Genomic DNA, 16289 nt, shown 5'->3' on the forward strand with positions numbered 1-16289 from the left:
GAAACAATCCCACATTGGTAGGGGCAATAGACAAGACCATATATAGTTTCTCAATGAGGAAGGGCCAGCAGGATCACAACCTCCCTCCCTTTCTTTACGGCTAGATAGAAGGCAGAGGTGGGGGGCCCGGCTAGTCGGTTTTTCTTTCGTACTTTGGGGTCATGGTATAGAAAATGTTGAGAACCTCTGAACTTGCTGACCTCAAATCTTTTCCACCTCTCGTTTCTACAGTTCTATGATTCAGGCGCATGGTCCGTAAAGGACAGTGACACATTCATCGTGACAACCCAAAAGGTAGAGTGTGTAGATTAATTCCTATTAAGAACCACAATATGTAGGAAAATACGATGCGCACACTATAGAACTGCAAATTAACAGTATCCACAATCCAACAAATCAGTATCTGAATACTGCCTCCTGAGATAAAACTGGTACACAGTCTCACGAAATCTAGCTTCCTATGGTTTATATCTGGAGGAATAGGCACGTGATTTGACATCTTACAGTCTGAAATTCTCATTAATAACTTCAGTTTTCTGTGCAAGCCGCCTGTATGCTTTGGGGATGGGGTAGCATTTTTCTTCTCCATCTTTTTCTTACTAATGAACATGGATGCAGAGCAGCGCACAGCTCCCATATCAATACAGGGAATCTCTGAGTTATTTTTTCTTGTGCAGCATCTATTTTTAGTCGCTGCTCAGAATCTGCTATGAGCCAGTTTTCGAATAAGGTTTTTTTTTTTGTTTTTTTTTTGCGCTATATCAGGCTCTGCCTCCAACATGCAGATGAACTAATGAGAGCTAAAAGCACCATAGCCCTCTCCAACTGCACAATATCCATGCTGTTTCACTCAGCAGAAATCTCAGCCAACACTCTGAGCACTGTAAACCCCTGCCTATCCCATGGACCAGCGGTTCTCAATTATAGTCCCAAGGCCACCAGTAGCCCCCACAACACTTCTGGTGGTCTAGAATGAAATATTTTGAGAACCAAACAGTAGGAAATTGGAACATAGGAACTGCCATATTGGATCAGACCAGTCTACTCCAGTATCATGTCCCTGATACTACAGAGAGTACTGCAGGAGGATGCAATAAAACCCTGTAGTAGACCACTATGGAATTACTTGCCCATAAAGGAAGTATCTTCATAACCCTCATCAGCTAGTGACTGGCTCATGCTCCAATGCAGAAGGTTTTCTAGCTCTTCTAAAAAACAGCTAGCCTATCTAATGGAACTGCTGCTGTTCTCATTACGCATGTGAGTGTCGAACCCTATTTTTAAAATGGTCATTTCAACTAGTTTCCCTCCTACGGAAATTAGGCTCGCTGGTCTGCAATTCCCAGGATAAATGCTAGCTATTTCTGAAGACCGGTAGAATATTTGCTATCCTCCACGCTTCCAGGATAGTAGTCAATTTTAAGGAGACTGCGAGGCAGATTCTTGTCCCTGTTCTGCTCAGGCAACACAAAAAGGATCGGAGACTAGCCACACATCCTCTGCTGGGCATTCCCCTGGCACGGGGAAATCTCCAGTACCCATGCCATTGTCAGACTGACTTCAGCAGGCTTTGGGTCAGGCCCTATCAGAGCCACTGAAACGCATCAAATGAAATCTAGTAAGAGAACAAGCTCTAGCCATTCAAAGGTGAATGATGCCTCTAATGATGCAATATCAAAACCAATAAAAAAAAAAAAAAAAAAGAGACCTACATTTCCCCTCCCAAGTTTCTCTATTTTGGAAGAGAATTTAGCTTACCTTTGGCAGGCTAACTGGAGTCCTTGGTTTTGTTCTAGGATTCTTTATCAATTGCCTTTGATCCAGAGGAAGCAAGTGATATTTCATGGCCTCAATAAGGAAGTCTTTACACGTGTTGTTATTCTTGATTAAAGCTTCTTCTTCAACTGTCTGGGAATGCCAATAAAGATTATTTGAATGGCTGTATTTCACTAGGGAGTTTTCAGCGAAAATATAGGAAAGAGATTGGGATTTTTTTGTAAAAGTACCGCAGTGAGAAAAATAGAATAGCAGCAACATTAGTGGGCAGAATTCTGAGTCTTCAGTAAGGACCTGCTATGGCACACGATATTTACTCCCAAGTTTGCTCTCTTTCTTACCAGATCTTTAAAGATCTGTTTATGCAGGTCTATCTGTTCTGAAGTCATAACTGCATCCAAACAATGAGGGTTGCTTTCATCCTCATATTGGAAACTAAATCCTTTCTGCAGAAAGGCACTGATTTTCCTGAAAGGACAGGAATCACTTTGCACCCAGTTCAAACACAAGGATTGGCATTTTACACCAATAGTGCAGCTTCTGTCTGGGGAGGGTGGAGTCCTGCACCCTGACCATCACTCACATCACACCCAAACAGTTGAGCTGTATACAGAGGGAGGCTTGGGGAGGCTTTAGCTGGTTTTATGTCGAAAGCCTAACACATAGCAACTACAACTTGCATTACTGTTGCTCCTTCTCCCAACACCTGTGTCCTGTTCTGACATCAGCCCTCCCTCTCTCCCAAGCAGTAGCAGACTTCTAGGGCCTTTCAGGTCAGCTTCTCAGTGAAGGAGAAATCAGTGGTGTAGAGTCTGTCTCTAGTCTAAGTTTAACTTATTTACACAGATACACCAGTCCTGGTACAGAGGTGGTCCAACAGCATGCAGGCTGATATTTTTTTTTTCCCAGGAAATTCAGCCCAGCACCAGTGCCTAATAGCTCTGATCGAAGTATCGTGCTAAAAATAGAGAATAGCCATGGTGACACAAGAGGTGGGAAGTGCTAGCTGCCCCGAGTATGTGCCTATGGTGTCGGACAAGTACATACTTGAGGCAGCTAACCCCTCCCACCTCTCATGCCACCGTGGCTAAACTATTTTTAGCATGCTAACTCCATCAGAGCTACCGTGGCTATGTCTCCTCAAGCTGGGAATCACATCCACAGCTTGAAGTGCAGATATAACCTAAAAAAAAAAAATACTTTGAAGTGCAAAGGTGACATCTAACAGTAGCATTTTTGGATTCTGTATGGTCTTGAAGCATATATATTCCCAAAAGCCTCCATCTGGATTCTGCAGGAATCCCATGTGCATGGCTCTGCTTCAGAATCAGACTCTTAATTTAATCAGCTATAAAAACAGGTAAATGGATGCCTTTTTAAAAAAAATAAATACATATTTCCACATTTGTGGCAGTTTTAAGGTGCACTGCCCAGTAGAATACAGAAAACATTCAGGGAGAAAAAGGGTTTTCAGTGCTTGAATTATCTTTAGGTCCCACTCAGATTGAAGGCACACTGTAAAGTATTGACTCTGGTCTTCCGCCCAGACACAGATAAATGCCAAACCACCCACAACAGAAGCGCTCAAACAATCGAGTGCACAGGCTAAGGAACTACACTCAGTTTTAATGTGAGGATTTTTTTTTCTTTAAATGCACTAACCTGTACAAGATAATCTCTGGGCAAAAGGGGAAGACGAACATGCTCCATCAGTTTAGCCATGTGTTCTAAGCGAGACTCTTTCTCATAATTTATCCAAGATATAACAGCTTCAAAGACCTATGCAGAGAGAGTACAATTAACTATAGAAAAGAGAACGTGCCTTCTCAGTAATTATCAAAGCCAGAGGCTTAGTGGTCTAAGCATCAGGTTTGCAGTATCTAAAGAAAGAGAAAAGATGCACCAGGGATAAGAGTTCTAGCAGGTAATAATGCAGAAAGACACAAAGCAGCACAATGCTGCATATATGCAGAGCACAAACATTTCCCCAAGCATTGATCATGTGTGTCAAGAGAACAGAGCTGCACACTTTGATAAATCCCGTTTCATCATTAGATGATCAACGACATTCTCAAAGCGAAGCAGGTCCATCCAGACCAGTACACACCTCCGTTACGTTAGGTATTGGAATGAAGACAAAGCCAATTAGTCTTTCACCATTTATGCCGGGCATTATTCGTAAAAACAACACACAAGGATTTATTATTTGTAATACAGGAAAGATCAGCTTCACATGTGTTTTGGGATCACATGCTAATTCAGTGCTTAAGATCAGATTTAAATCCCTTCATCACCTCCTTCCAAAACCTAAAAACAACCATGGAACATGCTCACAACATGTGCAATGAAATCTCTATTATTTTGACTGTTGTTCCAGTTCTTAAATTTCACCCTCCTCTGATAGCTGAAACAAGGCAGCGCAGCTAAATAGATCCAAACACCACACACAAAAAAAACTGTGCTTCCAGGAGGGAAAGAAGGGGATGTTGGAAATTTGGTGAGGAAGCCTGGTCTGAGCAGAATTCCGGCTTTATTTCCAGATCAAACAGGTTCAGATAAGCGGCCAAACTTAAGGCCAAGAACAGACACTTTGTATAGCAGTAGCTGCAGTGGAGAGTACGCCGTAGAATAAACAAACAACACAGAATCCTGGAAGAATATGCATGCTGTACTAAAAAAAATTAAAATAAACACTGTTGGGTAGAGAGTGGTGTTTGGTGGAGTATCTAAGAGCATTTCATTCTGCCCATATTGTTCAACATTTGGTTAAAGATCAGTTAGTAAAGGCCCATCCACAAAGGAGTTGAAACCACAACAGCTACAACCCTAGTGTAGACAGGGACTAAAAACCTATCTGAAACATAAAAGGCATTCCAGAGAAAACCTGCAGAGTACGGAAAGGGGGCAGGGCAGTTGGAGATATTATGTAGTATAATCCAGATCCTTGCAACAGGATGACTGACTGACAATTCCCATGATCCCACTAAGACAGAATTGTAAAATTTGGCACTTATTCACTGTGGGCCTCTAAATACATGTGAAATATCCCAGTGCTGACCTTTGCCCTTCCCATCAATGGTTACCAAAATATCCTCCCTCTCTCCTAAGAGATTTCAAGTGTATCCCTTACATCCAGAATCTTGGAATCTGGCATATTCATTCAGAGTAATGAGTACATGCCTTCCAGGCAGTCACCAAATGATCAGTCCCACAATTTACAAGTATCTTAGTTTCTTCTGGGAGGCAGCCATGTTGAGTCCAAGGCCTCCAGTTTGGAGAAATTAAGGTCATGTGAGGGCACCAATTCCACTGGTCAGAATTTAGTCAAAAAGAGTTGATGGCTATCTCGAGCCATCCAAAATAAGATTGAAGAACACTGCTGGTATAGTGTGAAGGAAGTTTATACTGATGCTACCCATGCTATACCTACTCTGTGGATAAATGGGAAACTTCAGACTCACAAGGTGTACCTCTGGCACCTCCCAACAGCACTTAATTCAATTTTTAAGAGAGGGAAAAAATCTTAGCCCAATATCCCAACTTCTTTTATTTCAAAAGTTGTCAGTTTCCACTGTTCTGCAGAATTATAATTGTTACCAGGTTCCGACCAGTTTTTGTATTTCAGTGCACGACTCTACTCAGCATCCAGAGCATTTCACAGCCGGCCCAACAGAATCTGAATGGCCATGACCCTTCCATTGTTTGCAAAGCCCCTGTGACATTGAGACAGAGCTCTCCAGCTACACACCACAGAGAACCTGGATGTGAGAAAGCCAATCTCTCTGAATTGGGGCAATTCCTTCCATTCGGTTCAATGAGAGCCACCTACCCAAACCAAGGTGCAGCCCTCGAGTTTAGGAGAAGGGGAGCTCTGACTTGCTGAGTAACGAACAAAGTGTAGGAAGAGACTGGGACTGCCCGAAAAGCTTTTATACGAGGTTGGAATATCACCTTTGTGCACACTACCTGAGAGAAGACAGAGTGAGCCTTGGCGTTTTCCAATAGAGAAATCTCTGATGACCCCAGATTCTGAGGGGAAGTTCTACACCAGCTTCTGTTGCTTGGCACGGGGTGCATGTCCATAGGCGATTGGGCTCACAGCCTCGGTTATATTACATTAGGTTTAAGCGATGGATCAATAAGCAAATTTTAGCCCAAGACACAGGAGACGTGGGTTCAATCCCGTTCTGCCACAGACTCCCTGTGGGTCTGGCGACAGAACTTCAGAGTGAGTGAGCGAGCGAGCTTCCCAGCCCAGGTCTAGGGATGGAGGCAGGCTTCAGGACCCAAGCGCTATCATGAGCCACAACATCAAAGCCCTGTCCATACAGCTATTTTTAGAGCACTGGCGCAAGCCCTGCTAACCCGAGTCCGTCAACCCAGGCTGGGAGACATGCTCCCGCTTGTTCCAAAATGCTGTGTAGACGTACCCTGTGTGACCTTAATCTTTGCCTCAGTCATCCCACTCTGTAAATTGGGGATAACAGCACTTCCCTATCTCACATGGGTGTTTGAGGATCAATACATTAAACATTGTGAGGCACACAGTAATATGGGGGCTGGGTTACCACTTCTGCAGATTACTGCAAAGTCCCAGTTTCATGCACTGTTAGCTCCTAGTTTTTATATGTCTGAACAAACTTGATTTTGTTAAAAAAAAAAGTCCCTCTTTCTATGTCTGATGTCTGCAATTAAAGAAGCAATGAAGTAAGGAGGGAGAGATGCACCAAGGTACAGCAGAGGTACTAAGAGGACAACCCTTCAGGCTGACCAAATGTATACAAACAAGACAGATTACTTTGGTGACAGGAATATTCTAAAAGCAGTGCCTCCCAATGCCCTGTTACAGTTTGGGCCTACAGGTATCTGACTAGAACACGTCCATCTATTCTGGAAGATGGAATTTGCTGGTTCATTAGTTCTATTATACACAGAAGACACATCAAGAATAGGCATTTCAACTTATTTCTTTACCCATGAAGAGTTTAACCTACTTTAAAAGTGACCGCTTCTCATAAAATCTGGTTATGACAATTTAGTCCTATGCCGTTTTAAACATTTGTCTACTTATTGCATCAAATTATTTAAAAAAATAATCTGCTACATGAGAACATTGGAAGAGATGAATATGCAAGGTCAGAGAAATGTTACTGCCTACAATACTGAAGTTTACACTAGCTAATGGACTACTGTGTCAATAAGACCTGAATTTCCGGAATTTTCTTTGGATGCCAGAACATATCCTGCGTGTCTACATTAATCCCATTCTTTTTGCATGTCTAGCCTGTTATTAATTTCTGTTTTGAATGCGCAGCTTCAGCTTACATTTTCTTTTACAGTCTTGCATGCTGAACTTCAAAACCTACCAACAAAATTATGTTTTCAACTGTATGAAGTCCAGAAGAGACGAGTGAAAGGCTGGCTTTCCAAACTGTGGGAACACGGACAGTAAAGGCTATTTATTAACACAGCGGTGGGAAGAGCTAGTAAAGCCCTGTGCAAGCTGCTCAGTACAAGCAGAGCAAATCGGTGTCAAAATCATACGTACAGGATGACCGTTTGTTCTTCCCTTTTAGTTTCCTGATGACAAATTCATTACGCAGCTATAGCTCCGTTTTTGCATGCGAGTGAGCTAGAGTGACCAGGTGTCCGGTTTTCGACTGGAACACCCGGTAAAAGAGGGACTCTGGCAGCTCCGATCAGCACCGCCGACCGGGCCATTAAAGGTCCGGTTGGTGGTGCAGCAGCACTAAGGCAGGTCCCTACGTGTCCTGGCACCGTGCTGCGCCCCAGAAGCAGCCAGCAGGTCCAGCTCCTAGGCGGGGGGAGCCACAGGGCTCCGCGCGCTGCCCCCGCCCCGAGCACCAGCTCCGCACTCCCATTGGCCGGGAACCTCCTGCCCCTAACTGCCTAGTGTCGGATCTGCTGGCTACTTCCGGGGTGCGCGCAACTCGGTGTCAGGACAGGCAGGCAGCCTGCCTTAGCCCCGCTGCGCTGCTGACCGGGAGCCACTCGAGGTAAGCCCGCGCCCCAACCCCCTGCGCTAGCCCTGAGACACCCTCCTGCACCCCAAAGCCCTCATCCCTGACCCCACCCCAGTACCCACACCCCCAGCCCAGAGCCCTGACCCCCTCCCTTAAGCCTGAGCCCCCCCCAAACCTGGAGCCTCATTGTGCACCCCAAAGCCCTCATCCCCAGCCCTGAGCCCCCTCCCACATCCTGAACCCCTCATCCCCGGCCCCACATCCTGAACCCTCACCCCCTACCTCAACCTGCAGCCCTCTCCCACACTCCGAATCCCTTGGCCTCACCCCACAGCCTGGAGCCCCCTCCTGCACTCCAAACCCCTCATCCCCAGCCCCACCCCTGAGCTTGCACCCCCAGCTGGAGCCCTCACCCCATCCCGCACCCCAAGCCCCAGCCCAGTGAAAGTGAGTGAGGGTGGGGGAAAGCAAGCCACCGAGGGAGGGAGAATGTAGTGAGTGGGGGCGGGGCCTCAGGGAAGGGGCCGGGCTAGGGTGTTCCGTTTTGTGCCATTAGAAAGTTGGAAACCCTGGAGTGAGCTGCTCATGTCAGTGTGATAGATCAATCGTCACCGGAACGTGATTGTAGTTTATCATTTTCGGTGGTTAACTGGCCTCCATTTCCATAAAATCTGAGCACCTCACAATCTGATATATTCATCCCCACAACCCCCCTGTGAGGCAGGGCAGTGCTATTCTCCTCATTGTACACATGTGGAACGCAGGCACACAGGCTACGTGACTTGCTCAAAGTGAGACAGGAAAGCTTGCAGGGGAGGGTGTAACTGAATCCACTTCTCCTAAAACTCAGGCTAACTACTTGGCCATCCTTCCCTCCAGCTATTTCATCTGCACTTGACCAACAGGTAGGGCCCTACCAAATTCACAGCCATGAAAAATGCATCCCGGACTGTGAAATCTGGTCTCCCCCTGTGAAATTTGGTCTTTTGTGTGCTTTTACCCTATACTATACAGATTTCACAGGGGAGACCAGCGTTTCTCAAATTGGGGGTCCTGACCCAAAAGGGAGTTGCAGGGGGGTCACAAGATTATTTTAGGGGTTTGCAGTATTGCCGCCCTTACTGCTGCGCTGCCTTCAGAGCTGGGAGGCCGGAGAGCGGTGGCTGGTGGCCAGGCACCCAGCTCCAAAGGCAGCGCCCCACCAGCAGCAGCACAGAAGTCAGGGTGACAATATCATACCAAGCCAGCCTTACTTCTGCGCTGCTGCTGCCAGCTCTGAAGGAGCAGTACAGCAACCCCCGCTACAATTACCTTGCAACCCCTCCCCCCACAACTTCTGTTTGGGTCAGGACCCCTACAATTACAGCACTGTGAAATTTCAAATTTAAATAGCTGAAATCATGAAATTAATGATTTTTAAAATCCTAACTGTGAAATTGACCAAAATGGACCATGAATTTGGTAGGGCCTTACCAATAGGGTATGGTGCCTGACATTCCAAACTTCCAAATGGCACGAGCCACCATTATTTTTTCTTAAAAAAAAAGAAAAAAAAATGTACACGCTGCCAGAGAAAAGTGTTTCCTTATTTCCTCCTAATCGTGGACCTCTCCTCCTCCCCGAATTACCCAGTTCTGAATTGCAAAACATCCTGGACCAGTGAAAGGCCTAAGGTTGGCGCTCTCATGATGCTTTGGGTCTAGAAGAGGAGCTTTACCCCTGTGGAAGAGAGATTCCTGTTTTCCAAAGAGAAACAGAATTTCCTTCCGACCCTGGGAGGAGCTGGACAAAACACTGGATTTTACAGTCAAGACTTTATGTAGAGAAAATTGTGATTGAACATGTTGATGGAGTTCTAGAATTCTTATTGGTTATAAATTTCCTCTCCTTTTGAGATGTGGTGCACTGCTGGAAAAAGGACTCTAAGAGAGCATAACGTGGGACCAGTTACCAATAAAATGACTAAAAACTCAAAACATGCCTGAACAGATTCTCTATTACTACATAACTTACTGTACCTTTTCTTCTGAAGACACAGTGAGCTTGTCACTTGATATTAAACTGCAAACCTGGTCCAGACTAAGGCTAAGGAATTCTTCCCCTAGCATCACCTCAGGAAAGTGCTGCTCTGTTCAAAAAAATCAAAGGTTGGAAAGGAAAATTATAATGAAATCCATGCTTTCAGTCAACAGAAGGACTACAGTGTTCAGAGAATTGTTATTCTTACAGCAACGGCCCCCCAAGACAAATATGATTACACTGGAATCAAAATGCTGAATAGACTAAAAAAATATTCTAAGAGCAGGTTAAAGCAACCTGATGTTATTTGAAATACTATTTATGCCGCCCCAGAGACTCATTCACTAATTGCAATAAATCATAAAATGGCACAAAAAACTCTGTAGTGTTGCTACCTATTTTTCTCCAATGACAGGTATAATTACTAATGGCAATTCAGAAAGAAGAGCTCCTTTCTAGACTAATAGGTAACCTGCAACCATGCCACCTCTGGATGTGATCCTGGTCTGCTCTCACAAGCTAAGCAGCATTAGATTTGTTCCGTACTTGGATGAGAGACCGCCCCCAAAAGAAAACCACACGGTGAGGCAGGAAGTGGTGTTGGTGAGTCAGTAAGGCAGCACTGGTCTAAGGAATGCTGTGATGTAGAACGGAGGCTCTGAACATTGCCAGTTATTAAACAAAAAAACTAACACTGACTTGAATCATTTCAACAAGACTGGCACTGTCAGCACTGTGTGTAACCCAGCGGCTGTCTGACAGCCACACAGGAAGTGAAGAATTACACAGTATCCTGCTGAAATTTCAGGCAGCTTGGGGCGATTAAATAGAGCATGGAAAATCATCAGCCTCCCGTCTCCACTCCTAGGCCTTCCATAACCTCCAACCCATCAGTAACCCAGGCATCTCAACAGCTGTCGGCCACACTCCACCCTGACCCCTCTCTTGTGCCACCCCACCTGTTCCACTAACCTCTCACTCCCCCTCCATCCTGGCTGACACCCAATACTTACATCTTCCTGTCCTGCTCCAATAAGCCAAATGCCCAGGGTCAAAATCACTATTAACAGTAACTCCAGTCTGTAGGCTGGTCTCTACCTCCACTACCTTTCCTGACCACTGACCTCCCCTGTCCCTGCTCACACGCTCATCGCTCTCTTCCACCTACTCAACCTTTTACTGTCCTCAGGCTCCATCATCACTAAGTACAAACCTAGTCTCCCCCATCCTCATAATTCGGACTACAGACCCCACCAACTACCTATCCATCTACCTACCCCACCCTTTCTTCTAAACTCCTAGGATCCACCCTGGCCTGAGTCCCTTTCCACCATCCCAGCCCCCTCCATTCTGACAGAGGCACTGTATAAAGAACCTACAATATTTGTGTGTCACAAATAGTCAGACAGGGAGCAATCTCCCCGGCTGCTACACAGTTCTGAAAGAGCTCTTCAGGTCTGACCATGCTTTCCGTTACATATTGAAGCTTAACAAAGGGCACAGGTCCATATCATTAAAGAATTGGACATTTGTTGTTTAAAAAGGCCGAGATTGTCTGCAGACAATTTTATTGCTGGACAAATATCCATACTACTGCAAGCTGGCTCTCTTTTATACAGCCCAATCCATTATTATAATGTTTCGCAGGAGAGTTGGTGCTTTATGTTATTATGTAAATGGATATATACACACACAAATCCTCTCTCTATCTCGCATCATGCATGTGGTACTCTAAAGGCGAGAACAGACAGCCCCTGCCCCGAGGTGCTTACAGTCTCACCCATCGCTTGTACAGCCCACATTTATCTTTTAGCTGGAATATGGCAACATGAATCTTTACTGCTGGGGATTCTCTTTAGAGCAGCGACTTTCAAGCACTGAGAAATCCAGCCACGAGCACCGAGGTGAGGGCTGCAGCTCGTGTTCTGTTCTGTACTGCACTCGCGGTGCCACGTGCGTTAAACGACAGCAAACGCAGAGAACAGGTGGCAATGCCTTCCCTTACATTCCTCCCTTTCCGCTCACGCTGCTCTTGCTGTCCTCTAGAAAACAGTCATCACAAAGGACTATTACTCCAGCTAAGGGGGCAAACTCTCTGGCTGAACTCAGACCTTAACAGGCCTGATTCTCATTGACACTTTATAGAACACTGACTGCATAAGGGTGGGTGTACATTACAATCGGCACCTGCTTTAGGGCACCTTCACACGAACGGCTTTGGTGTGAATGAGAATCAGGCCCTGACGTGTTGTGCCTATGCCAACGGACAGTACAAGACTCCATCCAGCACAATGCACGTGCTGTGGATAATGCAATCTACATTTCAGCCAAGACAGAATAGGGATTGGGCAGTTGACAATGAATATTTCATTCCTTGCTATTTGTTACAAGCATGTAAAATATGTTCTGATTTTACACATTTAACAGCGTCTGCCCTCTCATATAAAAGAGGACAACTTCACCTGCCTAAGTTATCCATCGTTTAAAATTAAGCTTTTAAACTAGGCATTTTCGAGTACTCGAGTAACTGAGCTCACAAAATCCTTGGGGTCTCTGATTTCTGGCTCGGCTTAATGCGGTTACATAAACAACAAAGAATTTTAATGGCATTTTTATTAATGGAGTTTCATTAACGTTATATAGGCTATTGTATTAACAGGGACTCGTGAAGGCCAATAAAGCAACAAAAGCAGGCCTTCTAATTGCCAAACCACCAAATAAATATATACAGAATGCACTGCTTGTTCGGTTAAAGATTAAACAGGGTCCTGGAAGCAAGGATAATGAGGTATTACAAGCAAACCCTTACACAATGAACCATTCCTTTCAGAGTACGTTTTTCTTCAGGGATAATGCAACAAGAGCGGCTGAAAGGTTGTGTCTGGATTTGAGGGAGAACGCAGGAGAATTTGGTGGCCACCCCCATTTTTTTTTTTTTTTATAAATGGAAGAGCCTACTCACCGTATGATTAAAAACCATAAATGCCAGGCAAAATGTTGCAGAGGAGAGGAAGCGAGAGAGCGGAGCCTGATTGGGGAAGGACTTGGAGAATAGCACTGCTGTGCCTACACAAAGCACAGCACAGCAGGCAAAAGCTCAAAGGCAAATCTGCTAGAGAACGGAGGGCGCGGGGGAGTTAAGAGCAAGGGGAATTCTCGCTCGGGTCCACTTGGGTTTCTGCCTTGGGCACCAGCTAACAGATACAGGAACAAACCTCCTGGACGGCAGAAAAGCAAGCAGCGAGTATAAACCCACGTCATCGTGAAATCGGTGTTATGCGATAGGTTAGTATCCAATTAAGTCAGCCATTAAATTGAAGAGGCATTTCCTCCACGGGTGTCGGTTGTCATACTTCCTTCAAAGTCAATGGAACGATGACAATGTACACCAGCTCAGGATTTGTCCCTAAGCCTGTTTGCCTAGACAACTGCTCCTAGAATGCACATCAAACTAGCGCAGGTTTGTTGTTATTGGCTACCAGTTGCCAAACAAGAGGAATACAGACTGCTCCATCAACATGGCTGACACTGCTCAGTAGCTAGCCAAAGGGCCTTGACAGCGCAAGGCAGCTAGCATTCCTCATCCGAAGGCCATCAAAAGAGCATCTGGTGTGTACTGGGACCATTTAAGTTGAATTTAGCTGAGGTGCAGCAGAATGACAGTCTGCTTGGGACACAGAGCCTGGCACACTTTGAACGATACGTCTGTAGCAGTTGGCATGGCTGCTAATAGTGGCAACCTTTCTATCCAAGCTCGGCATTAATCTCCCAGACTTGTAGTCATCAGGCATTACCCAGAGCATGGACGTTAACTTCTGGTACGACTTGGTATATCGGAACTCGCCAAAGTCAGGGAGGCTTTGAGCAGGATTGGGCGCCCTATGGTGCGGCTGCAAACTATAACAGCAGCTTTGTAACTGGACTGACTCCCATTTAAGTACAAAATGTTCTCCGTGATTGAGCACCTTGCATTAGGGTTTGGCTTTTAGCTGTCCAGATACTCAACCTTCTCTTGGCTCGTTTAGATTAAAAAGAGTTCTTGGTAGATAACATAATGTCCAATAAAACTAGACAGATTTGGGCTCACGCGGTCTGTAAGAGAACTGTTGCAAGTAATATCAAGAAATAAAGTAAATTCACAGTTGCCCATTGGGATCAATGAATGGTTACTGCCTAAGGTTGCTTCCGAGTATAAAACAAAAACAACCTCTCCCTGCTCCTCCTCCCCCCAAATTCTCATCTTAAGTGTAAACTGTATCTATAGAATATAGATCAAAGGTATTAAGAGACTGAACTAAGGATTGTGTTCTCTATTACACACACTGCAGTGTATGAGGTCCGGTACAGAGAGATAGAAAGAAAAGATACTGGCACATCTAAGATGAATAGACATGCTTTTCAGTTAGCTTATGGATAAATATTTGAGAAAACAGTGAGAGCAACTTCCCCCTCGTCCGTTATAATAACGTAAATCCCCAAAGGATCAGTCAGAGGAGCCCACTACAAGGTGCTTTGAAAGGCTGCGCTCACAGAAGAGGAGCAGGGGAGAAAGAAACTTGATAAGACAAATAGACAAGATATTCAGCCTCTGTTCTATAGAGAGTTTTTTTTCCAGAAGAAGCAGCTGTATTTCTACTACTGATTTAGGAACACAAAGGACATCATTCACCTGACACCTGCCTGCATTTTCCATAACAAATTAAACTAAAGTCCTTCATTTCACCTCCAAAGCTTCCATTATTCTGAAGGGCCTCCGTCTTTTGCAGGACCATCACATGTCAGAGCCCTGCAAAGGCCAATAGAGAAGCCCACTGCATGTTCTTTGGAAACATTAAAAGTACGAGTTGGTAATGGCTCCAGCCCCAAGTATCCTTTATACTTGGGACCAAACTCTAAGTGGCTGGGATAAGCCAGGATGTTTTGCTCACCTGCATAGGCATTTGCCTGCTGCAGAAGTTCAGTGCAGGTGTGCACATCTGCAAAGGCTCGAATTCCAAGGCAATTTGTGGGGTGCAGCTGGGACTGGAGAAAATCACAGCAGTTTTGTCTAACATCCATTAATTGCAATAAGCTGGCAGCTGGCAACAAAACCTGAGAGCGGGGAGGAAGGGGGAGAGGGAGGAGAGAAACCAGAGTTAGCACCAGAGGCACCAGTTTGATTCCTGGCATAAACTCACCAGTTATTACTACCCTTCAAAACAAGGACAGGTTTCTTGGGGGGTTTTTTTTTGGGGGGGGGGGGGCGCGCGGCACAAGAGGTGCTAAAGATTTAGGAGCATCTATGGACAGAGGTTCCTTCCCTCATGTGGTGACTGGCAAAAGCAGCAACATCTCGGGGCACCCAACAGGGAAGGTCCCCTCCTCACTTCTTCCCCACTGAAGAAGTCGCACAGGCAGGCAGGCAGAGCAGAGACAGCACAATGGGCATGCTACAGCCAACCACCTAAAATCCTCAATTGGTTCACAGTAGGTCCCTTGTGCAGCCTTCGTTCTGGAGAGCATTATATTATTTGCAAGCTTGGGATGGAACTCACACCCCACACAAGCACACACAAACATTCCATTATGCTTAGGAACCACCTGGAATCTTTGAGTTTCCAACCAAAAAAAAAAAAAAAAACCCCTTTATTTGCAGGCGGGCGCTCTGTACCGGCAAGGAGCTGTTAATGTGCTCCACAGCCCCTTTTCAGTTTAAAAGGTTTTCAGGTACAGAACTATTCTCTTGGGGGGCAGCCCTAATACGCAAACAATGGTCACATCTTTGCACCCACAAAACTGCAGATGCCACTTATAGGATTTAGATGTTGAAATACTCGACTGCACCCACAAATGAGGTACTTCAGTGTCCAGGCGCTGGAAATCGCACCCAAAGAATTAGGAGTGCAAAAGTGGAGGCAAGGATAAAGCCAGGACAAGAGCTCGGCCTACAGCATTTAGCATTGTTCATCTGCAAAAGAAAATGCCTTCAGAGTCCCTGGACAGGAAGTCAGAGATAAAGTCAGGCTGGACACCGCAGCCGTCACATCAGCTCCTTATGTCTCTTTTCCCTTGTCTTTTGCCAATGCACGGCGATCCGTTTTTGAGTCCATGTTTTCATAACTCTGGCTGGTGCCGAGAACTCTTTTTTAATGGGAACGCCAGCCACACATTAATGGGGTTTCAAAACATGTCATCCACCTCTAAATTATTTCTGATCAAGGGAAACAGAAGCCTCTTAAAAAAAGCTCACCTTACTCCAGCTCAGTGGTGGTGAGAAGCAAAAATGTTTTTTTCCCCAAGCCTTCCCCTCCCCCATACATCTCAGCAGAATAGCAGTAAGCCAGCAACCTGCCCTTAGGTACATTCTAAGCCACTGATCCATTCCAAGGGGAAAAAATCTAATCCAATTGGATTCCATGTTAATATTACCAAGCAGTAACTTTCACAGACAGCTACAACCCCAACAGGCAACAATAAAACAAAGAAATCAATTAACCCATGGGGCTGGTTTGTCCAAACACTTCGATCCCA

At 45.3% G+C, this 16289-nt stretch overlaps 1 protein-coding gene across 1 annotated transcript in view; it reads right to left on the bottom strand.

Moving 5' to 3' along the window:
• Positions 1-16289, bottom strand: part of KLHL3 (kelch like family member 3) — a 64235-nt gene that overhangs the window by 17222 nt on the left and 30724 nt on the right. The window contains exons 5-8 of the mRNA XM_024202077.2: positions 14708-14870; positions 9779-9888; positions 3439-3555; positions 1759-1908 (exon numbers count right to left, since the gene is read on the bottom strand). Of these exons, the coding sequence (XP_024057845.1) occupies positions 1759-1908; positions 3439-3555; positions 9779-9888; positions 14708-14870 (540 nt within the window). The remainder of the gene's footprint in view (positions 1-1758; positions 1909-3438; positions 3556-9778; positions 9889-14707; positions 14871-16289) is intronic.

The sequence above is a fragment of the Terrapene carolina genome, unplaced genomic scaffold (genome assembly GCF_002925995.2).
Source record: "Terrapene carolina triunguis isolate 2854851 unplaced genomic scaffold, T_m_triunguis-2.0 Scaffold629, whole genome shotgun sequence".
In the NCBI taxonomy this organism is placed as follows: domain Eukaryota; kingdom Metazoa; phylum Chordata; order Testudines; family Emydidae; genus Terrapene; species Terrapene triunguis.